Source organism: Trachemys scripta, chromosome 7 (assembly GCF_013100865.1).
Source record: "Trachemys scripta elegans isolate TJP31775 chromosome 7, CAS_Tse_1.0, whole genome shotgun sequence".
NCBI classification, from domain to species: domain Eukaryota; kingdom Metazoa; phylum Chordata; order Testudines; family Emydidae; genus Trachemys; species Trachemys scripta.
The window spans coordinates 42568856-42595599 of NC_048304.1; the positions used below are offsets into that span (position 1 = coordinate 42568856).

At 40.3% G+C, this 26744-nt stretch overlaps 1 protein-coding gene across 4 annotated transcripts in view; it reads left to right on the plus strand.

Moving 5' to 3' along the window:
- The window catches only part of RFT1 (RFT1 homolog), a 36926-nt gene extending 17290 nt beyond the window's left edge, over positions 1–19636 (plus strand). For all 4 annotated transcript variants that reach the window (XM_034775928.1, XM_034775925.1, XM_034775927.1 and 1 more), the window contains 6 exons: positions 3249–3299; positions 4490–4620; positions 6022–6166; positions 10033–10138; positions 13180–13429; positions 18753–19636. In XM_034775928.1, coding sequence (XP_034631819.1) covers positions 3249–3299; positions 4490–4620; positions 6022–6166; positions 10033–10138; positions 13180–13429; positions 18753–18917 — 848 coding nt within the window. In that variant the 3' untranslated portion in view covers positions 18918–19636. The remainder of the gene's footprint in view (positions 1–3248; positions 3300–4489; positions 4621–6021; positions 6167–10032; positions 10139–13179; positions 13430–18752) is intronic.
- The last annotated feature ends 7108 nt before the right edge of the window (positions 19637–26744 follow it).

Sequence of the window (26744 nt, forward strand, 5' to 3'; positions counted from 1 at the left end):
CATAATTTGCTGATCAATAATATGGCAAAATGCATATAGCAACATTATATGTGAAGTTATGAACATAAGCTGACATCATGACTGAAGTATGTTCCCAAATAACTTTGGGGAGTGGCTAAAACAGTTCCTCAGAGACAAAGGGAAGCTGATGCCTCAGTCGGGTGTCAACAAGGCTGATGAGCCGTTACCTGCTAAGTGGCCTTGGCGAGGAAGGACAAAAATCTGCATCTTAGCAAAAAAGCATGGAGTTACTCTTCTTCAGTGTCACCTTGTTCCTATCTGGAAATGCTTCTCAGAGGAGGAATAGGACTATAAAAGAAGGGGCAGAAGCTCCAAGACACCTTCCTCTCTCTCCATGTCTCTCTGGCACCACACCTAAAAAGACAAAAGAAAACAGTTGTTGGACTCTGGAAGGTGAGGGGTGTGGTGGTAGTGGTGGTCCTGACCTGAAGAGTTTGGTCAGTAATCTTGTTGAAAGCATGTGGTTAGAAAGTTTTGCTTTGCAGCTAGGTTAGTTTCTTAAATAGAAGCAAGTAAGTATTTTATCTTCTTGTAACCATTTCTGACTTTTATGCCTCATTACTTCTTTGTAGTTAATAAAATTGTTTTACTGTTTAATCTAATCCAGTGTGTTTAAGTTGGAGGGCTTGGGTAACTATTTAAGGTAATAAGATGGCACATTATTTCTTTAAAGGAATAATAGATTAAATATATTTGTACTGTTCAGGAGAGGGTGGGGCAATGCAGGACAGTCCTTTCTGGGGGAAGATCTGGGACGGGGGGCGTGTTAGAGTCACCCTTCAGTATAACCAAGGCTGGTGAGAGCCAGGGTGTAGCTGGCAGACTGCAGATATGCACAGACACTCAGTGTGTAGCTTGTTTGCTGGACGGCTGAGTGGCTCAGGTGGGAGCTACTACAGCAAGGCATAGTAAGTAAGGCTACAATTTTTGTCATGGATATTTTTAGTAAAAGTCATGGGCAATAAACAAAAAATCACAGAAACCGTTAGCTGTCCCTGACTTTTACTAAAAAATCTCTGACAAAATGGGGAGGGAGGAGGGTCCAGCACCCTGCCCCCTCCCCGCTGCAGCAATTGGGAGCTGCAAGGATTCCATTGCCCAGTGGCTGGGAGGGGTCCCCTTGCTGCCCTGCAGGATTGGGCGCTGTGGGGGGTGTTGTGTGTGTGTGTATGTGCGCGCGCGCGCAAATTTCCTTGCTGCCTGCAGTGGCAGAGGAGCTGTGGGGAGCCCCCTGACAGTGACGGAGGCTGGGGAGCCCTGAGGATGGGGCCCCCTGCCCCTGGGTGCCGAGCAGCCCTGGAGTCCCTCTGCCGCCGCCGGATGGAAGCTGTGTGCCCTCTCTCCACCCCCCACCTGCGGCCCCTGATCAGTTCCGGGGTTCCACTGCTGCCAGCGGCAGGAAGCTGCAGGGGGGACCCCTGATAGCAGCGGTGGCTGGGCAGCTCTGGGGTTGCTGCTGATGGCAGCGGCTGGGCAGTTGCGGGGAGTCCCACCACCTGCAGCTGCAAGAGGGTCCTCTGCTGCCCATGGAGGATGGGCTGCTGTGGGGTCTCCTGCTGCCAGCAGCACAGAGGTCGCTGGAAGTCACGGATTCCGTGGTTGCAGGACAGGGGTGACATGGCCCCCCCCGCTAGCTTGGATTGTGCCCCGATATGTCATAGTACATTTTTAGGTTTTTTATTTATTTATTTATTTATTTTTATTTAATGTATGTTATAGTAAAGCATGAGCACTCCACTGCGGTAGAGCCTCTGTGCCATACTGGTTTAGCATATGAGCCTTTTGGCCCTGGGGACTTTTTCAGATTTGTTCTAACATTAATGAACGTGAGTTTGGCCATTAGTTGTAGTTGATATTTGCCCACTCCACATTTTGTCTTTTTTAAAAACAAACACACAAAAGATGCTTTATGTAAGAAAATAAACTCAACAAATCATGAAGATTGGCTTGTATGGAACAGAATCGATTTAAGGATTGTTTTCTCACACACTCTTAAATGTTGCATCTTAATAGTGTTCACAAATTAAGTATCTGTATGAGATTTGAGGATGTGTATGCCACAATGTAAGCCCAGTGTTAGTAGAAGTCAAATTAGCAGACCCTGGGTTTGTTAACCTGGGGCTTACATATTCGTGTAGATGCTCAAACCTTAGGTTAACAAACGCTGCATTATACTGGCCCAAGTCCAACTATGCATATCCCAGATTTCCTAGTGCCCTCCGAACATGTGGCTTCTTTCTCCCTTTGTTCCTAGTGCAGTAAGGATAAACTTGACTGTCTAGAGTACAAAGAAAGTCAGCCTATGGGATTGTGGGATACTTTTGGCAGACTCCCAGAGCACAAGTCCATTTTGGCTGTGTCTACAGTGCAAAGCAATGGGGCTTGAAGCCTGGGTCCTGGCTTGACTTAAGCTTGGACCTTCCACCCTGTGGGGTCTTGGGGCCCTGAGTCTGAGCTCTAGTTTTAGCATGATTTGCGTGTGGATGAAAGGGGGGTTAGGCTTGAGCCTGAGTTTGAACCCTGGGTTTACATTGCAGTGTAGACATATCTTTAGGGTTTTCTGTTGCAGTAGAAATTTAAATATTGAGCAAGTCTGGAACATCATTTACATTGTCCCAGTTTAGGTCACTCTTTATTCCTCATTTCCTTGCCTTTTTCCTATTTAAAGTCTCCTTTGTATACAATAATATGTCTTAGCATCTCCTGCACAGAGAAGAGGAAGTAAATTTTAAAAGATTAATGGATGGCTGGAATTCACAGATGCTGGTGATGCATACTAATTATTCTATTTTATGGTTAATCTGGAGCTTGAGAAAGCTGGGTCATGTTTGATCCATTTTGGAACTGTTCTGAAAGTTTTATATTAATTGCATTGCTGTTGATTTCTGGGATGTGTTTAAACAGGATGGATTTAATTCAAGAACAGTTAGGCGTCTTTATTGATCAGTGAGGACAAAATGTTTTTAAAGTGTCCACAGTTTTTGTTGTTTCTGTTTCTAGCTGTCCAACTCAATACTTTGGGCCTGACTTTCAGAGCTGCTTGCACCTTCAATTCCCATTGACTTCAATTCATGCCAGGCCTATGGTGTAATTAGTAGATTTTTTTTACCTTTTCTTTTGGCTTCCTCACAACATTGCTTGCTAGAAGTAGACGAATAAAAACTGGAAAAGGATATGGGTACTAACATTCATTGTTAATTGTTAATTTCTTTGTTTTGAATTTACAGGTGAAAGATACGTGATGACTTTTTTGAATGTGCTAAATTTTGGAGACCAGGGTAAGCATGATATATTACCAAGTGGTAACAAAGTTACTTGGCTTTTGCTTTTACATAAACTTTGAAATTAAGACACCACATTGAAATGGTATTTTGAAACTTCAGAGATGATCTCAAAGTCTTAATGACTTTGTACTGAAATGATGGGGAAGTGCAAGGTGTAGACAGAAGATGTTGGTAGTTATGATCAAAGGCTTTAATTTTATGTTTCTCTTGATGAAAATTTTCCCCATAGTAATTGAGAAGGCAAGAACATTGTACATTTTAAAGTGCATCTTACTTAGCACTTTTGTTAAACTGTCTTTGCCTCCTTTTGAGGCTTCTGCTGCCTTCACTTCTCTCTTTGAATATGTGCATTTATTGCATTTGATTTTTTTTCTGCTTGGTATTCCGAGGCACCAGCAACTGAAATTAAAAAAAAAAAAAAAAAAAAAAAAAAATCCACACTATTGCATTAGTGTAACACTGTATTTTTCCTAGGGTTGGGAAACTAACTAGGACCATTATTTCATTCATAGGTCATGATCCTGAAAAGAGTTATGTATGTACTTAATACTCTGTGAGTAGTCACACTGTAGTAATGAACAGTAGTTTTTGCAAGATTGGACCCTAGTCAACTTCTTATTGGGGGTAGAATTGTTAGAGTGCTGTAGAGTGTCATTCTGGTAGCTTATATAAAATTCTTCCATTTGAATGAAAACAAAAAAGGACCTTGCATTTGAAGATGGCTATTCCCCTTTTTTTGAGTTATTGAAGTCCTGATCTTGTACCCGTTCAGTGAAACAACATTTGTTCTACGGTGTCTACTGATCGTATCTCAATGAGTTTTTCCTACAGTCATCCCCTGCTAATGTTAATATAATTTGAGGGGCATTACATATTTGCACATAAATTAAGTTTCACTCAAACTTGTCTTTCTGTCCAAAAATGAGATTTGTAATTCCAGCGGCTTACTGTTATCAATATGTTTAGGTCCAAAATCCTTATGGATAGGAATCCTGCTTCTTTTAAAAGTCTTCTTCTATATATTGTGAGACAAAGTGCTGTTTTATTTATGACCATTCACCAGAAATGCCAGCTCAAAAGGAGTTTGTGTGCACGTAACTTTTTAAGATCTAGAACTAGGAAGCTGAAAATAAAATATTTTATAAAATTTAATATATGATTTCTTTGTTTTTGTTTTGTTTAAGGTGTGTATGACATAGTGAATAACCTTGGTTCTCTGGTGGCTAGATTTATCTTTTTGCCAATAGAGGAGAGTTTTTACATTTTCTTTGCTAAGGTGCTGGAAAGAGGGACGGATGTAAAGCTACAGAAACAAGTAGGTTGAGTGTAATTCTAAATTAGTAAACATCTGCTATAGAACTGTGCTTTAAAATAAGTAAAGAACTAATCATAAAAATCTACTAGTTCCTAAAGGGAGTAAGTTTTTCCTTTTAATATTTAGGGGAAGGGAAAGGGTGGGAAAGTCATTGCAAAAATGTGTTCCTCAAAGACTGTAGAAGTAAGAACACAGACATCCGCACAGGTCCATCGATGGCTATTATGGTCAGGAATGCCAACCCCATGCTCTAGGTGTTTCAGAAGCTGGCACTGGATGAAAGGGGATGGATCATTCAGTTATAGCCCTGCTATGTTCATTCCCTTTTAAGCATCTGGCACTGGCCATTATGGGAAGATTGGATACTGGGATAGATGGACCATTGGTCTGGCCCAGAATGGCCACTCTTACATCCCTAAGTAAAAATGAATGAAGGGAACAAAACTCTATAGTATGGTATTTCCCAGAATGTTAGCTTCAATGTTAATACACTGCGAAATAGTTTTACATAAACCTCACTCTACTCACTTGCGCGTACACACCATTCAGGTTGTCTTATTCTAGGTTAACTGACAGTAACGCTCCTAGTTACTTTGTGCAGTGCTTTGAAAATATATGGAATTCTATATAGTCGTATTTCCACTTACTACGCTTAAAAAAATAGTGTTTTTTTTCCCCCCAGCTTTGAAAAGAGACTAATCAAATGAGACTGTAACTGAGCTATTTGAGATTATGAAGTGCATAGTAAAAACTGCCTTGTACTGCTTTTTCACGGTGGTAAATAACAATAGAACAAGGGAAGTGAATTATAGATGCAAGTCTATGTAAGGAATACTTCATAAAACATAAAGTTCAGCCTCTGGAGTTTACAAATAATATAATTAGATATTTTATTTTCAGTAGTACTTGTTGGTACACATGATAAAACAGGGTTAATAAAATCTCTTGCTTCAGGGCATTATTTGATTGGTGCATGGGGTAACAAATGTATATTTTCTCATGTTCATATTGTATAATTGGCCAAGTGCCTTATAAATTTTCACATTTCTGTCACCTATCTAGTATAGGCCGATGCTACGGAAGGGACACTAGAGTTAACAGACTGTTCTGGTATGCAAATGCTGTCTTCCTGCACAGCAGTAAAAATCCTGCCTCTGCCACTCAATCACTGTGGCCTTAGGAAAATACTTTGCCCTTCTCAGTTTACCACTATTTCAGTGAGGCATAGTGTAGTGTACAGAGCTTTGAACATATAAAACGCTAGGTAAATGACCGGTATGTTAAGATTGAAAGTGCATTTTTTTTTTTTTTAAAAGTAATTCTTTGTGAAAATGTCCATCAAAATAAACTGCAGAATTCTGTAGCTTCTGATTCATGTAGATCATGAAATTCTTTTCCCAGGATGATATTGCAATGGCTGCAGCAGTGTTGGAGTCACTGTTAAAACTCGTGCTTCTGGTAGGCCTGAGCATTACAGTTTTTGGCTACGCCTATTCTCAACTGGCTCTGGATATTTATGGAGGTTCAATGCTCAGTTCAGGATCAGGTAACTAATCACTTTTTGCCAGTTTTAGAAATCTTTCTGAACAGAAGATGCGATTTATTGAGTTATTTTACAAATCACACATGTTGTCAGTCGAGCAAAATTATCTGATAAGTAGAAAAGTACTTCTGTCTGCTTGTGCATGAGACACTGAAGTACTTAAAATCCCACGGAGTTTCTGTATTGCAGTCTACAGTATCCTGCACTGACCTCACTTTGGATAATCCGCTGCATCCATTTGTTCAGTTATGCACATCTAATTTCAGAATTTAATGGCACTGGGGAACCAACTTGCCAGGTAGCTGTTGAGAACTGTTATGGAAGATACACAATGCTTCTAAGCAATGGTCTAATTACATTTGGCTCTAGACACATTTGAAGCTAATAATTTGTAGGGTTCTATTTTATTCTTTTTGCAGGGTAATCCTTTTGGGCGGGGGGCGGCGTTCCATATGTTGCATTTTCAGACTTATGTAGCAATTAACTGGTATATTCATAATATCTTTACAAGAATGGTGTTACAGATGCATTTTATATACAATTTTGTGGGTGTGCAGTTCATCAGTGCAGCTGTAGATTTCCATTATAACCTATTGTTGTGGGGTTTGATCTCCTTCATTTCAAATCACGTTTGACAGGTATTTAGAGCCAAAATCCTCCCTTGTGCATGTATATCCAGCTCCCAGGAAGGCCTGTAGGTTAGTTTATCTATTTGAGTCCAGAATTTGGTTTTTAGTATTCAAGCTCTTTATATATAAGTACACCTCTACCCTGATATAAAACGCTGTCCTCGGGAGCCAAAAAATCCTACTGCGTTATAGGTGAAACCGTGTTATATTGAACTTGCTTTGATCCGCCGGAGTGCGCAGCCCCGCCCCCCTGGAGCGCTGCTTTACCGCGTTATATCTGAATTCGTGTTATATCGGGTCGCGTTATATCGGGGTAGAGGTGTAGTTATCTTCAGTTTTAATCTGCTGGAGAGTTTAATTAGTGATCACATAATTTTTTTCAAGATTTCCAATTGTTGAAAGTTACTTTAAAAGATAGTGTGTGTTTGGTTATTCCATAATGCAGTATTACCAACCCCAAGAGATCAATAATCATAAGTCAGTCCTCTCCAGTCCCAATAAAAAATATATTGTGGGTTCTTTTTATTGGTTTTCAAGCTTCTGAATCTTTAGGGTCATGTTCTTAAACCTTTCTTTGTAATCATGAGGGCTACAAACTTACTTATTTTTAAACATGAAAAGCTGAGATGCTTGCTTAATTACATGATTCCAGGAGCCAACGGTTGAGGAAAACGCTAAGTATTATGAGACTCGTGATAAAAATGCCAGAGTTGTTAACAATACAAAGAGGGGTGCGTTTGTCGTGTGTGTGGCATTTTTTTTAATTTTTATTTTTTTTAAGACTAGCGAAAACATTTGTTTGAAAACTGCTTCTGTATCGAGCATACCATTATTTGTAAATCTATAAAATTATGATGCAGGTCTGTGGCAATCATAAGTATTATTCAAAGCAGTTAGATTATTCAAAACAGTAATCACTGTCTCAGTAGTAATCACTGGGGGTGATTTGGGTATAAAATTGATCCTTTAGTGGTTTAACACAGTCAGTGCAGCTTTACATGTTAAAGGGTAAAACATACAACTGGAAAATTAATTTCTATAGGCTGTTGGCCTCTCTTCCTAGCCTTGGACGAATTGACACTACTCCTAGAGACTGGTACAAGTCCTTTTTCTCCTAGCTGTCTTCTACCTAACAGAAAATCAACACATCAATTGTCCCTGCCCCTAATCTGGGATCTGCTGCAGGGGCCTATGGATTCCCTACATGTTAGCAATCTATTGGCCACTATTGTTTGAGAGTCACCCCCCGGGGCCTGATATAGGTGCCAACCTGCTTCCTGTAACTTTCCTTCCCCCACACTACCCATGGGTTTACTGCCAGAGCCTCCCCACTCCTGGCAGGTCTCTTCCCAACTGAGATCCCTAGCTGATCTCTCTCAGTTGGGAGGTAGCTGATCTGTCAGTTGAGGCTGGGTGCAATTCCAATTAAAGGGCTAGCCATCCTGAGACATTTCACTTCAATATGGAGACACTGACAGTGCACAATGAGATATTAATATTCTGACTGACAAACACTTATGTCTTTAATACTGAAAAATTACAAGGAAAATGGAAAACCTTACAACACAATTTATTACATGGAATATATAGGAGCTTTATAGTGTGAAACGTTGTCTTTTTAATACCGTTAATTGAATAACAGGGAGAAAGTTGCAATTACCTTATTCAGTTTCAAGATAATTAATTTGAGAGACATTGTAGCTCCATGAAGACCCTTGTTACTTTTATCTTTAAGGAGGTTGGTCAGACACAGGCTTGTAACAATTGCTGTTGCTTCTGTTGTCCCTTAATCTGAAATTTGATAGTATGGTGCAAAATGCAGTCAAAAAGGAATGAGCAATAAATATAAGCACTTAAATATTATCACCTGTTCCTCAAGAACTTTGGGCTCTTGACAGATTAAGATGCATGTCTGGAAGCCCACATTGGTTTTTATGAAGAATTTTTAGCAATAAAGAAACATGACTTGCATCAGTTGTCAATACATCTGTTCTGAGTACATATTTTATTACTAATCCGCTTAGATTTTTATTAATTTCAGGAAAATGAAAATTCTGAAAGTGGGTGGTTGTTACAGAATAGCAGCAGTTAGCCCTCTTTATCAAGAGAGCATTTTCTATCCCCTTGCTAGCATCATTTGCTTTACATTTAGCGTCAGTTAAGGGGAAATGAAAAAGGGTGTTACTCACTGTGGGCCCAATCTATCAAACATTAACTGTACTTAAGGTATTAGCCTCTTCGCTTCAGGAGGACTACTCATGTGCATTAAGTCACTCTCAAGTATATTCACAGGATTGGGTCCTACGAAAGTGAATTCCTAAATGTGACACACTGGTATTTGTATCTACCCTGATTTTCCTTCAGTATCCATTAGTTGTTTTAAATTATTTCATTTCCCTTTTTTCTTGCGTGCTTGTAGCATGACTTTGATTGTCTTTATGTGCATCTTCATAGAGTTGAAGACTTTCTCTTCACCTCAAAGAGATGTGCTGTACTGTGGCTGCTCAGGAAATTACTCCTCAGAACTGAGACAGAGGGAGAGTGCACAGTGTCATAACCCTGATCAATTAAGTCCGTTTTTGGGAGACGAGTTCATTTGTCAGTATTAATTTTTTGCTACCTGAACAAACTGAAATGTTAGCTGCCATTTTGTAATTTTCTCACCTTTACGAGTTCACACGAGAATCTTTTAAAAGGCATTAAACCAATTTCCAAAACTAGTGTAGAATTTTTAACTCATTTATAAATACCTATGTCCCATTAAAAATATTAATGTAACTCCCAGTGTAGCACAGTTGCTATCTGTTTCTTATGACAGTATATCCTGGCTGGAGTATATATATATTCTCACTTGCTTCCAGCTCTTGAGGATTGACCTCAGACTTATTCCCCAAGTCCTCTACAATAGACAATGCTGGATTTAACAAGCTTTCGTCTTTATTAAAGAAATCTCAACTATTAAAATATCCTTTTGGCTATGGGGAAAAAAAGATCTGAGCTACAAGTGGTGTCCTTGGCTTTTTGTTTAGTCTACTCATTGTCTTATAGTGGTATTGATAGGAACATGCCTGTGTAATTTAGATTACAGATTGAATTTGAATTTAAAAGTAGCTGTAATGGTAAAATCATCCTTGAAAACATTTGAAGGATTGATCTTTGAGTACCAGTAGATAAGAGAAGTATATACATGAGCCTTCATTATAGGAATATTGGTTCATTTATTGTTTTACTATTTTTTAGGTCCCAGTCTCCTGCGCTGCTATTCTTTATATGTCCTGCTTCTTGCTGTCAATGGAGTAACAGAATGTTTTACATTTGCTTCTATGTGCAAAGAGGAGGTAGACAGGTAGGCAAGAAGGCTTGTGGATCCATTAATAGCCCCTAAAGTGTTCCTGAAAAACAAATTTACTGCAGGTCGACTCTACAGTGCATCTGTACCTAGAGGGAGGGATATGCGGGGGGAGGAACACTTTGGAAATTCAGGTTCCTTTTTACATACTGTTGTTTCACCACTTAAGCTTCAGTTTTGAATTTCCCATCTTCAGTGCCAGTCCTAAAGTAGCGATACAGTCTCAACTAATATAAATATGGTCAAAATGTTCAGACTCTGGTTCCAAGATTACACACCTAAATCCATATATAGGTGTTTGGGTAAGTGACTTTATTTACGCTTTGCAGCCAGCACCCACTCCTCCCTTTGAGGTTAAAGGGTGTTCATAGCTCCTCAGCACTGCTGAAAAACAGGCTACTTATTTAGCAGTCTAAATATAGATTAAATGGATAATCTTGGGCACGTATAAGTTTTAATGTTATATACACAGAATGCATATCTGGTCAAAGTATGAAATGGAAGAAAATAATGATAAATTTCAGTTATAAAAATATTCCATCTCAGGTATTTTTCTGAATGAATGAAATTCCTGTCTATATAGTCTAATATTTCCTTGACTGTTTTAATTACTAATTATTTCCTATTTTTCTGAAATCTGTGCTGATGTGTAGAAGAGGCTGCTTTTGTTGACAGGGAGAAGGGTTGATGCATAATGCTTATGACTTTGGTCACTGTTAAGTGGCGCTACAAACATTTTTTTGGTTCCAAACTTTTTCAAGGAGAGGGTTTGACTATAAAGAATTTGCCAATCTCAATTATAGATTTGACTCTCCTTTAAAGAAAAAAATATAAGTGCTAAATACTGTATTGTACAGCATGTCTTATTACCTTATTAATTTTAGGCAAGTGAACATAAATATTTGCCAGCACAGAAGATTGTGTATTCGGCAATATATCAATTAATTAGGTCCAGGAATTTTACAATACATCATGAAATAGCTGTCTTATTAAATAATGTACATAAGACTCATTAAACTTCAAGTCTTTTCAAATTTTTGACAAAGGACTCTTTCATGGAAAAACCTAGTCTGTCCCCATCCCCCCGCCAAATTTCCCCAATTCTGTGGCATATTGGGTTTTTAAAAGTGAAATGGTTATCAATATAAGAGGACTGTCAAAATAATATAAGAATATTAATGAGACTATTTTTGGATTGGCAAACATCCTGCCTTGAGGAAACAAGTTTGTATGTCATGTGACTTGACACAGACAATTTTCACATTCTATTTTAAACATATATACTGTTTGGACCAAAGTCTTCATTAGATTAAATTATCAGACTTTACAGGTTTGAATGTCTGAGCCACTGATCCATTTTAAATGTCAATTTAATTAAAAGTTTAATTTTCCAACTGTGAACTTTTTATTTCACTTCATCAAAATAATCCCCAAAATTGAAACTTTAAAATTAGATTTTAAAGCTGACTTTTAACATGTTGGGATAATTGCCTGCGTTAGTGAGACTGTATGCCTATCGTGTCTTTTTGGCAATCTAGGCATCTTACTGAGATGTCAAATTTCAAACTGAATTTCACTCCTGAGCATCAAGAGCAGAGCAATAAAAATATGGCAGCATACACTGCATTTTAACCACAACCTTATGGCGGAATAATTGCTGTTACGGTATAATAATTTTCTGTTGATTTGAAAAAGTGCTATATTAATTGCATCTCATTTTAAATTTGCAGTTTTTGTCAGATGTACAACATGCATTTTAAGCCTGTAGATTTGTGATCTGTGCTTAATTGGGAAATGCAACAGCTGCAGAGTGCTCATCTAATGGAAGACAGCAGGACTTGTCATTATCAGCTGTACCAATGTTGCCTTTAAGTTATTCACTGTAGTCTTTTAGACTAGGGCTAATTAATCCCTATTTTTATGAATTAGTTATTTGTTCACATCTATTTTAGCTGTCATTATGGATGTGACTTTGTGAACTAATGAACTTGTTGCAATTCAGGATGATCATGTATGAACTGGATATTTTTCTATGGATACTATAAAGAAATAGAAGTTGGATCAAGTGAAGTGAATTTTCATCTAAGTTTCTGTAGGGGCAAAATGGTTGGTATAGCTCTCTGCACACTGATTGCACATATACTTCATGTTGGAGTAACCACATATCCAGCAATCTGGGAGACTGTTCCAATGCATGCGTGCTTGCTGAAAATTAGCAGATGTTACACACCTGCAGAGAGTGGTGGGTGTGTGTAACATCACTACTGCACTTTAGTTCAAATTAAAATAGATTAATATTGCTTGCCAAAAAATGTTTTTATTTAGATTATAGCCCTTTCCCAATACTGGCTATTTTAAAAAACGATGTAGTCTCAGAAATTAAGTAGGCTATAACTATCCACTTCATATATTAAGTTTTAATGACCATCTGGCTTTGTTTTTTTTTTTTAACCAGAATCTTGTTCTGTTCTGTTTATAAAGGCTAACACACTGCTGGCCTTGCTAAAACTAGCAACAGCCCTTTATTCAGCAGTGTGCAACAACTCCCTGTTACAAGACTTTTCCACTCTTGCTTTTCATACACAGAGATTTTTAGACTGAACCAGCTGACTTGCATGATCTTTTCAAAGTGCTGATTTGTAAGTGAAGTAAATTTTTTAACCAAGGTTTACAGAAGTTTATGAATGTGCCTTCTTGTTTAAGAATTTTTAATATAACGTAGAAATCTTCAGATTTTGCAAGCTTAATTAGTCTGTCAAATCTGGTAAGAGAAATCAGAAATGTATGGTTCACTGTTAAAAATAAAAAGCTCACACTTAATGTGGCTCTTTCTTTGTTTTCCTCCACACCCTTCAATAAGCCTTCTTTATTAGCACATCTTAATTTGATCCCTACCCTACTGTTTATGTTCAAAATTAACCATAATTTGGTTTCTTCTTTTAGGGTAAAAAATTGTGGGACTCTTGCTGACGTAGGTGTTAATGGATAAATATTTTCACTGCATACATTGTTTAACTTGTTTCTCTTTTTTCCTTTAGGTTCAATTTTGTTATGCTGGCCTTGTCCTTCACATTCTTGTGCGTCTCTTATTTCTTGACTCAGTGGCAAGGCAGTGTAGGCTTTATCCTTGCAAACTGCTTCAATATGAGTATTCGAATAGCACACAGCATTCACTACATCAACAATTACTTCAAAGAGGGCTCTTACAGACCTTTGAAAGGGCTGCTACTCTCACCATCACTAATTTTTGTTTATATTATTAGTGGAGTAGTCACTGTTTTTTCAGAGGTGAGTGTGTTTTTCAGATTTCACTATAATTCTTGTAAAAGTCTGCTCATATCAAGTAATTAGAAAATATAATTAGTTTTTTCATTATCAGAATCTCACTAAAGGGCATGCAAGTAGATTATGAGCATAGGCTAATAAAATGTTATTACAATTTTGCAAGGCTGATTATATTGTGTATATATATATATATATGAGACAAAGGTGCATGATGATAAATGCAATTTATCACTTGGGTATTACCATACATTGTGGAGTGAGTATGTGTATATAGAATATCTATCAATGCCACGTGGCCGGGGTCTGACAGATTAATGAATAATGCTATTTTTTACCATATCATCTGTTCTCTGCCTACTAATCAGTCTTCATGGATCTTCTTTCAATATCTCCAATCTCCGAAAAGCTTCAAACAGCAATCAATAAAAAAATAACTTGCCACAAAAATGTTCCCTCTTTTTCCCCCCCTGCTCCCTGGCATCCCCTCCCCAGGACGTGGCATTCCTCTCCCATTCACACCTACCTAGGGTAGAAGATGGGCATGGTTCAGTCCTGCACCTGCTGCAGATTTTCTGTGGTAACGATTACATGAATTAAGTCGAATATTCCATGGCTCTGAGGGGTAGAAACTAGAGATTGTATTGGAAAGGGAGATTCTTCTTCAAGTGCTTGCTCATATCGATTTCATTCTAGGTGTGTGCTCGCCCATGTGCACAGTCATCAGAGATTTTTGCCGACCATAGGGTTGGCTGTGGTGCCCCCTTGAGTGTCATGCTCATGCGTTGGTACATCAGGCACCGCCAGCCCTGCTCCCTCTCAGTTCTTTCTTACTGCCCATGACGGTTGGTCAGAGCACCTTATCTTGCATAGCAAGAGCATTAGCGGTTCTTAACAGCCCATTGTTATTCCCTTTCTAAATAGTTTGTAGGTATGTTTTTAAGTAAGTGTTAGTTTAGTGGTTAGAGTCCCAGCTGGAACATTACCCTGGAGCTGCGTTCGTTGTGCAACAGGCCGTTGCCTCTCAGTGTTCCTCACAGCAGCTGTTTGAAGTGCTTGGGGGAATCCCATATAAAGAATAAGTGCAGGATTTGCAAAAACTTTCGTCCCAGAACCCAAAAGGAGAGGGACATCCACTTGAGAGCACCTGGCATCAGAGTCCGCCTGACCGGATTTCGTTTGTAGCACCTCGGCATTGGTGTAGTGGCACTGCTGGCACTGGGATTCTCCCGGCACTGATCCCCCTCGCCAGTGCCCAAGAAGTGTCTGAAGAAAAAGGGCTCCCTGGCACTGTCCAAGGAGGGGAAGGGGGCTCTGGGCAAAGGACCCAGTTCAGGCCGTGTGCCCGCCCCAGAGCTACAGGGGAGAACCGCTATGGTCGGACCCCTTACCCCAGCCAAGGATCTGACTCCCAGGAGCGGTAGGGGATCCTGGCTTCTAGGGGACCATCATCATCTGAGAGAGCCCAAGTGGCCAAAGACCTGGTGGGCTTACCGGTATCACGAATGCTGTGCCAGGTGCTGGAAGTGACTAAGGCCCCACAGCCCAATGGCAAGCCAATCTTGGAACCTTCCCAAAGGGCAGGGGAGCACCATTGGTCCCCGGATCACAGACTTTGCCCCTGTCCCCATAACCTAGGACACCAGTCCTGCAACATAGGTCACCAGCTAGAAGGTCCAGGTTCCCGGTGCCGCGCTCTCCTTCCATGAGACACGGATCACTGGAACCGAGGCACAAGTCCCCACACTCCTGGTACCAGCCAGCCTCCTGCCTACAATCACCTTAGCACAGATCTCTATTGCCCAGGCTCAACCTGGCCCTTTGAAACACACGGGGCCCAGAGACAGGCATTTTGAAGGTGCGACCTAGGATGGCGCCCCAATCAAGTACCTGGATCCACTCCCCTGTTCTTTCCTCACCCGCCTGTGCCCCTTTCAGTTGACATGGTCACGAATGGCATCTGACTGTTGGCTGCTCAACACAGTATCCTTGGGCTACACCCTACAGTTCTCGACTGCTGCCCCCCCCCCGCCCCCTCTCCCTTTAGGGACCCTTCTCACGAGCAACTCCTCGCTCAGCAGGTAGGAAAACCTCCTAATGCTGGGACCGGTGGAGGAGGTCCCTTGGGATATGAAGGGAAAAGGATTCTACTCACGATATTTTCCTAATCCTGAAAGCAAAAGGGAGCCCAAGACTCATCCTGGACCTGCCTCACCTCAGCAAGCATCTCAAGAAGTTGAAATTTTGCATGGGCTCCGTGGCCTCCATCATCCCTTCCCTGGATCCGGTACACCGCCCTGTACTTGAACAACATATTTCCATTTTCCCAGGACACAGACAGTTCCTCTGTTTTGTATTGGGCCAGCACCATTTCCAATTCACGGCACTGCCCTTTGGTCTCTCATCAGCCCCAAGAGTATTTATGAAGTGCATGGCGCCAGTGGCCGCTTACCTTGGAGTCCGGGTGTTCAAATTTACCTATGCCTCGATGACTGGCTGATCAAGGGCCAGTCTTGGCATCAGGTGTGGCAGCACCTTGATCTGGTTTGCTCCACATGTCACGATCTAGGTCTATTGATAAATGAGAAAAAAAACAGATGTTAGTGCCAATGCAGTGCATAGAGTCCATAGGAGTGGTCCTTGACCCTACTTGGGCCGTGGAATCAAACAGAAAGTGTTCCTTTCCTTTCTTTTCATCCCCAAAACCTGATTCTGTGCTATGTCAGACCTAATCTCACATATGCAAGACCACCCACTCACCACTGCTCATATGTACTTGAGGCTGTTGGGCCTTGTGGTGGTCCGGTATGCACGACTCCATCTCAGGCCCCTACAGGCGCGGCTGGCGTCGGTCTGTGTCCCCAACAGACACAACATAGATTGGGTAGTCAAGGTTCTGGACCGCATCCTGTTGTTGCTTGCTTGGTGGTTGGACCCCCGCATCAGTGTTGGAGGCGAGTCCCCTTCGTGGCCCCATCAGTTACCCTGTTCTCTGATGCTTCGGATCTGGGGTGGGCATGCAAGGTCATTGGTCGAGTGCGATTGCTCCTTACATACAAATGTCAGGGAGCTCAAAGCATTATGTTTGGCCTGTCAAGCTTTTCTGCCTCATATAAAAGGCAAGGTGGTTCAGGTCCTGATGGTCAATACTGCTGCTATGTTCTATATCAACAAGCAAGGCGGAGCCTGGTCCTCAGCTCTTTGCCAAGAAGCCCTCAGGGCCTGGAACATCCATGTTCAGCCCGCCATTCATCTCGTGGCTGCACACCTCCCCGGGACGAGAAACTTTGGCAGATCACCTCAGCAGGACCCTCTCGTTTTGCCATGTGTTGTTGCTCCATCGGGAGATGGTCAGCATTATTTTCCAAAGGTGGGGGACTCCCCAGGTGGACTTGTTTTGCATCCAGGCACAACAGAAAGTGTCACACATGCTGTTCATTTCGGGGGACCGACAGATGTTCCCTGTGATGTACGCCTTCCCTCCAGTGCCGTTAATCTAGAGTCCTCATGAAGATCAAGCAGGATAGATGGAAAGTTGATCCTCATAGCGCCATCTTGGCCGTGCAAGCACTGGTTTGGCATGTTGTTGGACCTCTTGGTGGCTGCCCCGTTACAGCTACTGCTCCACCTGGCCCTTTTGTCTCAGAACCATGGCAGGCTGTTACATTTGAACCTGATGGCGCTGCACCTGATGGCCTGGCTGCTGCATGGTTGAATGCAGATGAGCGGCTGTGCTCGGCCAGTGTCCAACAGGTCCTGCTACCAGAGCAATCTGCCTGGCCAAATGGAAATGGTTTACATGCTGTACTTCAGATAAACATATTCCACCCGAGAGGGCCGCTCTCGGCAGTTAATCCTGGATTACTTCCTGCATCTTAAATTCCAGGGTCTCTCTCTTTCATCTGTTAAGGTCCACTTGGCTGCTATTTTGGCCTTTGGCCCTCCGCTCGAGAGCAGGTTGGTTTTCACCCATGACATGACTGCCAGGTTCCTCAAGGGCCCTCACATCAGTAGGGCCCCATTCCTCCGTTGGACCTAAATCTTGTGCTGTTGCAGATCACGGGAGCTCCCTCCTCTCCTGAAAGGTTGCTTTCTTGGTGATTTACATCTCCCCACAGGGTCTCCGAGATTAGGGCCCTTACCTCGGAGCTGCCTTACATGGTGTTTACAAGGACAAAGGTCCAACTGTGACCGCGTCTGGCCTTCCAACGCAAGGTTGTTCTGTAGTTTCATATGACTCAGGATATATTCTTACCTGTCTTCTTCCCTAAACCTCATAAGTCGGAGGAGGAAGCACAGGTTGCACTTTCTGGACATCAGAAGGAGCTAGCCTTCTACATGGAGAGGACCAAGCCTTTTCATAAGTCACCACCGTTATTCGTCGCAGTTGCCAACAGGATGAAAGGTTGTCCAGTGTTGGCCCAGAGAATCTCATCTTGGATTACTGCCTGTTAAGATGCTGGCTTTGGTAGACCAGTATTGCAAGCTGTACCACCATGAACTCCAAGTCCACCTCCATAGATACTGATTATGAGTCCCTTAGAATGGAGTCAACATGAGCAAGCACTCAAATTAAAAACTGTTACCTACCTTTTGTATCTGGTGTTCTTTGAGCTGTGTTGCTCATGTCCATTCCATTACCCATCCTCCTGCCCCTCTGTTAGAGTTGTCGGCAAGAAGGAACCGAGAAGGCATAGGGCTGGCGGTGCCTGATGTGCCAACGCATGAGCGTAGGACTCAAGGGGGTGCCACAGCCAACCCTATGGCAAAAATCTCCGATGACTGTGCATGTGGGCACGCACACACCTAGAATGGAATTGACATGAGCAACACATCTCGAAGAATAACGAAAAGTAGGTAACTGTTTTGTTGTTTTCCCAGATTTCCAATACGTTCGTCTTTTAAACATAGGTGGATATATGGTTGCAGAAATGAAGGAATGATGTGTAACCTTAATCTCAATGCATAACAAGAAAATAGCTTTCCTAGGTATATCAATTAACTTTGTGTGTGCATAATGAATGATATATTACTGCATATAACTTCTACAATGATCAGGTATATACCAAATGCTTATTTATTTTCATAGAAATTGTATTATAAAAATATTAATATGGCCAATATTAGCTATAATATTTTGTAGGTTCAAATTACACTAGCCAAATCTATCTGATTGCTTTGCCTGAGACTGGCAGCCTGATGACCACCTCAGTAGTACCGCTATTGTGGTCAAGAGAAGTATTAGAGCCTACTTGTCATTGATGCAGAGCATCTACCTCTCTACCAGTAATCTTTCTACAACTGCTTGCTTACTTTGTTTTCTTTGTAGGTATTCTTGTGCTGTGATAAAGGCTGGTTGGCGAGGCTGATTCACATCACTGTGGGAGCTCTGTGCTTTGCAGCAACACTTATCACTGTATTTTTCACAGAGACCAAGCTGATTAACTTTGTTAGAACGCAGTTCCTGTCACGATATACCAAGAAAGAAACTTAAAATGATCATGTACGGAATAATTGTTATGTATGTATGTATATGTTTGCTACAAAGGTATATTTTATATATAAAATAGCACAGGATAAGTTTTAATGGCACCTTGTAAGATTGCTTTTAAAAAAAACAAAACAAAAAACAAACTCCCATAGAAAATTTCTGAGACTGTGTAGCTGAAATGGAAATATTTGGCAACCAGATACTATTTCCATTTTCAAATCCTTTAAACTCATAACAGGTTCCAACACAAATTATACCAACCCTGAGCCAGGTAATTCTCCTTGTCATTCTTATCAAAGCTTTTTCCTTCATAACGGTATTGCCTAACTTTTTGTTTTAGCAGAATGAAATAACTAGGACTTGCACTGATGCAAACCTTCCTTTTGGGAGGCCCCTGTTGTTACAAATGGGACTGCCAAGGGTGACAGTGTCAAAGAATTAGACTTTACCCACTTTTACACAACTATCAAATATTAAAATGGATGAATGACTCTTCAAAGAAAGTGAGGCCACTTAATTATTAAGAATATATACACTGTGTTCAAGGAGAACAACACTGGACAATAGAGCATGTACTAATGGTAACTTAATAGTATACAGAAACAACATTATCCAGTACAAAGAAATTGACTTACTAATGTTGGGAAACATGAAACAATTTGGAACGGAAAACTTCAGACATTTTATGTTCTAAACAAATAAATGGAATGCACAAACTTTTATATGGATGCAAGTGGATTGTACAAGAGAGCTTGTTTTTCTATATACCGTTTACTTACCATACTAGTCAATATACCAAAAATATACTACTTCAGTGTTCACTAAACTACACAATATTGTGTTTTGGAAGGAAGTTCTGCAAAGCGTAAGCCCTCTCTGTTCTTTCTCCTGGTGCAAATCACAGCTGAAATTTCCCAAAGTCCAGAAGCTCAATAGAGTTAAACTTAAATTCTATAACTTTTATTTTATCTCTATTTTTAGTCAATTTATAAATACCAGGCAAACAAAAAATGTAAATAAAAATATTCTCTCATAATTCACATGTGTAAAATAGTCCCAAATGTCCAGATGACCAAAATGGTGTGTATGTATGTATATATATGTATATAAAGCTTCATTGTTGGATGGAAGCATTTTTTCACTTGCTCAGAACTTTCTGAATAGTTTCCATGGACAGACTCATGGGTGAACCTTAACGCATATGTGACTTTTTTGTTGTTGGAAACTGGAGGCTTTAGAATTAGATAAATACTAATGAAGCTTAAAAAAACAATTAGCTATACTTCTATGAACGGAGCTCTGAAATTTCAGATTTCATAAGTGGCAGGTTTTTAATGATCAACATTCATTTTGCTAAGTTTGGACAGACCAAGAAAGTCAAGTGATGAAAAATATGTGCTGGTGCATGTACAGTGTTCTTACTGAATTTTTAATTGTTAATTGTCTGAGGCACTGTGGAGTTGTGTAAAATCCAGTATGATAATGTTATGAACTTAACTCAAAACTACAAAACACAAGCTCAGAACTAAGCTATAGAGTCCAAATTGTCAACTCCATTTCTAGAGAAAGATACGTGAAAATGTCATTAACTCTCAATTGTGCAAAAGCACACATTTTTGGCTAATTGTGCTTTGGAAGACTTGGCCAGGCTTGGGGCAGAGCAGGGGGATACACTTTGACATGCACGTTATTCCAGGTTAGTTTAAAGTTAAAGCTAAGGCTGTCATAGTTTACACCCTGATGAAGCAAAGCATTATTAAGCACCATGCTTAAACATGTGCTTGAAGTTAAGTCCTTTGTTGAAATCCAGCCTCTGTTCAGCACATGCTTAAATGCTTTGAACTGGGGCCTAAATATCACAAGTACCTGGCCCTTGCTGTTGACCCTCCATGCCTTGAGGGTGATATGGTAGTCTTACAGTGTGGGTGAGAGGCAGTGGGAGTAGGCCTGCTGTGCTGCCAGTAGGAAGAAGTCTAGGGAGTAATGTGTGGATTTCTTGGTCCTCCATTTAGTTGTTCCAAAATCCTTGATGCTTCCCAATGATTCATTGGAATAGCAGAGGGTTTGAAGTCAATGGGCTTCATCCCAATCCCTCTTCAGGAAAGGAATTCCTTCAGACACTATCTCCAGCTGCACCAGTTTGAACTCTCAGGGTTTACTAAATTATTTTGCTTTCCTTTGGGGGTTTTTCTGTAAGAGGTGTGACAGACCCAGAGCAGTGGGGTACAGGAGTCTGGTAGAGGGCAAATATACTGGTCACTGGAGTAGTTTTCTGTTCCCTGAGTGACCAGAGCAGGGGCTGCACTCGAGTAATCAGGAACCTGCTAGAACCAGTTAAGGCAGGCAGGCTAATTAGGACACATGGAGCCAATTAAGAAGAAGCTGCTAGAATCAATTAAGGCAGGCTAATCAGGGCACCCGGGTTTTAAAAAGGAGCTCACTTCAGTTTGTGGTGTAAGTGTGAGGAGCTGGGAGCAAGAGGTGTAAGGAGCTGAGAGTGAGAGGGTGTGCTGCTGGAGGACTGAGGAGCACAAGCGTTATCAGACATCAGGAGGGAGGTCCTGTGGTGAGAATAAGGAAGGTGTTTGGAGGAGGCCATGGGGACGTAGCCCAGGGAGTTGTAGCTGTCATGCAGCTGTTACAGGAGGCATTATAGACAGCTGCAGTCCACAGGGCCCTGGGCTGGAACCCGGAGTAGAGGGCGGGCCCGGGTTCCCCCCAAACCTCCCAATTGACCTGGACTGTGGGTTCTTCCAGAGGGGAAGGTCTCTGGGCTGTTCCCCAACCCACATGGTGAATCTCTGAGGCAAGAAAATCCGCCAATAAGCGCAGGACCTGCCAAGATAGAGGAGCAACTTTGTCACAGAGGGCAGGATTTGGCTTGTAATATAGTAGCATATACCATAAAAAAACTTCAGCAAAATGTCATGGGTTTGAGAGAGAGAGACCTTTACAGGCCTAAAAATATGTTTTTGAAGATACTTGTGTGCATAGGGTCTTTCCTTGTGGTGATGTTGGTGTTTTTAATTCTTAGCTGGAAGGGGGTAGAAACCTGGAGCTCTGCTGCTTCTGTCTGTCTGGGTACAAATTCTTCTGATTAAAATGAATGTAAGAGTTTCATTTAAACATTTTGTGTCCCTTTGAATAGGTTTGGCTTTTTTTTTTTTTTTGGTTCCCCTCTATATTCTCTTACAACTTTTTTCCTGGCTTATTACTAATATATTGTGGCGTACTGGGCCTTGAATTGCAGAATGTCTAGACCTTTTCCATTTTGTTATATATTTGTAGAGTTTTATTACCTTTGGGTGTTACTTCATCTAAAAGCACAAGAGAGGAGTCAGACTTCAGGATTCTATTCCAGGCACTGTCATTTTATTGTCGTATGACTTGTGACTTCACCATGTTTTCAGCATCCTACTCCGTAAACTAAACTAAACTACCTCATGGAGTACTGTGAAGTTTGAAAAGTGTTTATGTAAAGTGTTCTGAGTACCTTTGTTATAAGATACTTTAAGAGTATGAATACGTTTTTTACCCTAATCTTGCCTGCCTTCTCCAGTATGCCACAAAAACTTTTCTTCACATTTGGCATTTTACCTTTGCTACTAACCATTTTCCCATTGATGAGATGAGGGTGGGAGACCGTAACGTTGTTCAGGAGAGATGATGTGCTATTTCTAACAATTTTGTCTAAAATAAGTGGTATACAGTTTGTAGTTGAAATTTTGAGTAATTTTCTTTAAAAGAATCGTTGCTTTGATTTCCTACTGGACAGGCTTTGGAAGGGTCTCTTTTTAACAATTGAACATGTCTTGCCTCCCAGTTAAGTGGTTCAGGTCCTGACTGTAAATAATTACTGCAAGTTTAACCACTATAGAGACCAGATCAGAGGGTCTCTAATTTTGTGAATCAGCATTGGTCAGTTACTCTTGTCTTTTTATAATACGGTATCTATTTCATAGTTTTTCAAAAATTTAAAAAATTAGGTCATCTGGTCCATACCCTGGCCAAAGAACATTTGATTTGCAACTCTTTAATTCTTTTTTCAGTCTTTTTAAATAACACTAATCTTCATAAGTTCTGATGTGGGGGAAAATATTGTGGTGTGTAGTTGGGAATAGGATAGAGTAGAATAGATTAATATTAATCAGCCAATTGCCTTCAGGAAAATATTAATGTGGTTCAATAAACTTGCTCAGTTACAGGCTTGGGATACGTTCCTTTTTAAGTTAAAATTATGAGAAAATTGTGAGAAACTGTGAAAGACTGAGAGATAGGAAGTGTAGGCCTTTGAAGCTGCCTGCTTCAGTCCCTTGATTTTTGCAGGCTTTAACGTGAATGCTATTCATAGCTTTCCTGTATGAAGTAAATTATGAATTTTTGTTGCAAAAATAGCGACTAAAATTTCAACCAGGTGCTGGTCATGACTTTTTTCAATTTTATTATTTTTTCCCTAACAACCGCAACTTATTTTCAGTCTCCTCCTCCTCCCCTCCCCCCCATTGTGGATCCCTGGTGCCTCAGATGCTCATAAAGCCTATGTCTTTTGGTTCCGTGACTTTAGAGCGGCTCAAATTATTTTGCAGAGATGCTGCAAAGACCTGAGGCTGAGCCTGGAGGAGGGCTAGTTTGCCTCTTTCTCTTCTGAAAATAGAATAATGATGTTGTGTGCTGATGTCCGATTGCACTGAGAGGAATGAAGTTGAAGCAATTGTTGCATTCTAAGGGTGTAAAATAAGGATACTATGAAATTTTTTTTTACTGTTTGTGTCTTTTTTGATAGTGCATATCCTAAAGAGCTTACAGTTTCTTATATGTATGTACAATACCTAACACAAAGAAGACCTGAATGTAGTTGAGATATCTAGGTGCTGTTATACTGATGAATCCACGTTCACACATGAAGACACTCCGCAGACCTGGAAACCTGCATAACTTTTCCCATTGAATTCAATGGGAAAATACATTTTGTAGTATTCCTGTGAGAAGCATGTTTGGCATATTGGCTCAATTTTCCCCTTTGCTTCTGCCGAACTTCATGGATTTGTAACTTGGACTTATTTTTAGTTATGAAAATATTAGAATTTTTTAAAAAATTGAATCCTTGCTTAATGTTTTTAGCAAGAGTCTTATGTAAAGTCATCTTGATTTATATAACTCATAATGAGTTACATACTCTAAGGAATTTGAGGTTGCTGACATGTTTCAATTGGATTATACAGAAATCTATTATGTGTAGAGCCCAATCCTGTTCCTGATGACTAAAGGAGCAGACTGGTTCCCAAATTTGAAACTCTGTTTTCTAGTGTTCTCTTCTGTATTTTATCCTTAGTAGGTTAGATCCTGCTTGTCTTTCTCCCAATGAAATCATGAATTGTGCTGAAAGTGATCAAGACTTGTCCTTATATAAATAACATGCGAAAGCCCGAAACTGTTGGGTATTAGCCTTCTGAGCCAGTCAGATGCAGGCTAAATATTATTCCTATTGCTATGCACATAGTTAAATTGCCAGACTCTTTTCTTTCTGACATATGTATGCAGATGAATTAGTCTTTAATATTATAAATATCTCATTTGCTAATTAAATCTCAAGGATAGCAGGAAATATGTTGTTTACAAGAATGTGAAATTAAGGCGGAAAAATTCATAATATTGATTTGCATCATCAGTCAGTGCTCAATTACTTCAGTGCAATCAGTTCCACTACTTAGTATTCATTTTTAACTGAAAAATCATGGTATATCAGAGCCGTATAACGTTAATGGAATAAATGGATTCATTAATGAAGCACTATCTCATTTTTGTACCTAATCAGCAATATTACAGAAGTCACATTAAGGCTTTTAATAATCTTCAAGATAAATGGACAGAAATTGTCTTTAAATTTTGTATCAAATGCTGCCCACTTTTTGAATCAGTTTCTTTTCTTACACAGTGCATTGTGTTGACATTTAAATTTCATGGAAATAGCTGCCATTAGTGCATAAATTGGCGTTCAGGGTGGGGAATAGGGCTGTGTGATCCAAAGAGATTCCTGCTGGTTGTTCGTACAGGGCTGCCAGGCACACTGCATTCTTTTTTTTTTAAATTCCCCTAAATACCATTGATTAGACAATTACATCTATTTAGTGTTTGCTTTTCTTGACTGGACACCAAGTGCCTTTGTGAACACAATGTCCTATTTGTACAGTGTTAAGCACACTTGGTGATCAAATAATAAATGATGATAATTCAAGTACAGTAGGAATACCTAAAAAGTAATATAAAGCTGCGCTTGTCATGAAAAATGTATGTCCTGAAGGCAGGGCAGGTTCATAATATTTAATACATTTTTATACTGTGTGTTTTAAGTGATATTTTCTGGTAGGTACACATCCAAATTTATAATTTGGTATGGGGATTGATGAAAATGACACAAGGAGATATATATACAGATGAATGTTGTATCAAAAGAAGTAGTGCAACTACTTAACTTATAACATAAATATATGCAGTTAAGAACTGGTGATTAGTATTGAAATATCTTTTCAGGAAAGTAGGCTTTTGGTGTAGAATAGGTATAAATCACAAGGTATTTTAAATAATTTTTTTCTACAGATTGACTGTGTCTTCCAGAATGCATGTTGCAGTGTGAAAAAATAAAGCCACTTGTGTGAGAGTATTATCTGGTATGGGTCTTTGTGCTATTGCTCTTATTTTTGTACATTGTAAATAGAATATTAGCTAAAGCCCAATGGTGTTTGAACTGATCTTGGAACTGTCAGATTCAGTTCCATGTTGTTTCATCACATCTTTTCACATGGGTAGGAAGGGAGATAGTGGCACAGAGATAAAGTGACTCTCCCAGGATCATAAAGAAGGCCAGTAGCAGATTTTGGGACTAGACCTTCTGTCATAACTATAAAGGGAAGGGTAACAGCTCTCCTGTGTACAGCACTATAAAATCCCTCCTGGCCAGAGACTCCAAAATCCTTTTACCTGTAAAGGTTAAGAAGCTCAGGTAACCTGGCTGACACCTAACCCAAAGGACCAATAAGGGGACAAGATACTTTCAGATCTTGGCGGGGGAGGGGGAGGCTTTTGTTTGTGCTCTTTGTTCGGGAAGTTGTTCGCTCTTGGGACTAATAGGGACCAGACATCAATCCAGGTTCTCCAAATCTTTCTGAGCAAGTCTCTCATATTTCAAACTTGTAAGTAAACAGCCAGGCAAGGCGTGTTAGTTTATCTTTGTTTTCTCAACTTGTAAATGTACCTTTTGCTAGAGTGTTATCTCTGTTTGCTGTACTTTGAACCTAAGGCTAGAGGGGGGGTCCTCTGAGCTCTTTAAGTTTGATTACCCTGTAAAGTTATTTTCCATCCTGATTTTACAGAGATGATTTTTACCTTTCTTTAATTAAAGCTTTCTTTTTAAGAACCTGATTGATTTTTCCTTGTTTTTAGATCCAAGGTGGTTGGATCTTGATCCACCAGGTGTTGGTGGGAGGAAGGAGGGGGAATGGTTAATTTCTCCTTGTTTTAAGATCCAAGGGGTTTGGATCTGTATTCACCAGGCAATTGGTGAAGAGTCTCTCAAGGCTACCCAGGGAAGGGAATTAGCTTTGGGAGTGGTGGCAGCGGACCAGATCTAAGCTGGTAGTTAAGCTTAGAAGTTTTCATGCAGGCCCCCACATTTGTACCCTAAAGTTCAAAGTGGGGAAGCAGCCTTGACACCTTCTCTCCCATGTCCTAGTCCAATGTCCTGTTCATTAGATCATGCTGCCGCTAATCTGGATAGTATTTGAACAGTTTGTTTCCAGATCATGATTCAAGGGATCATGAGACACATTGACT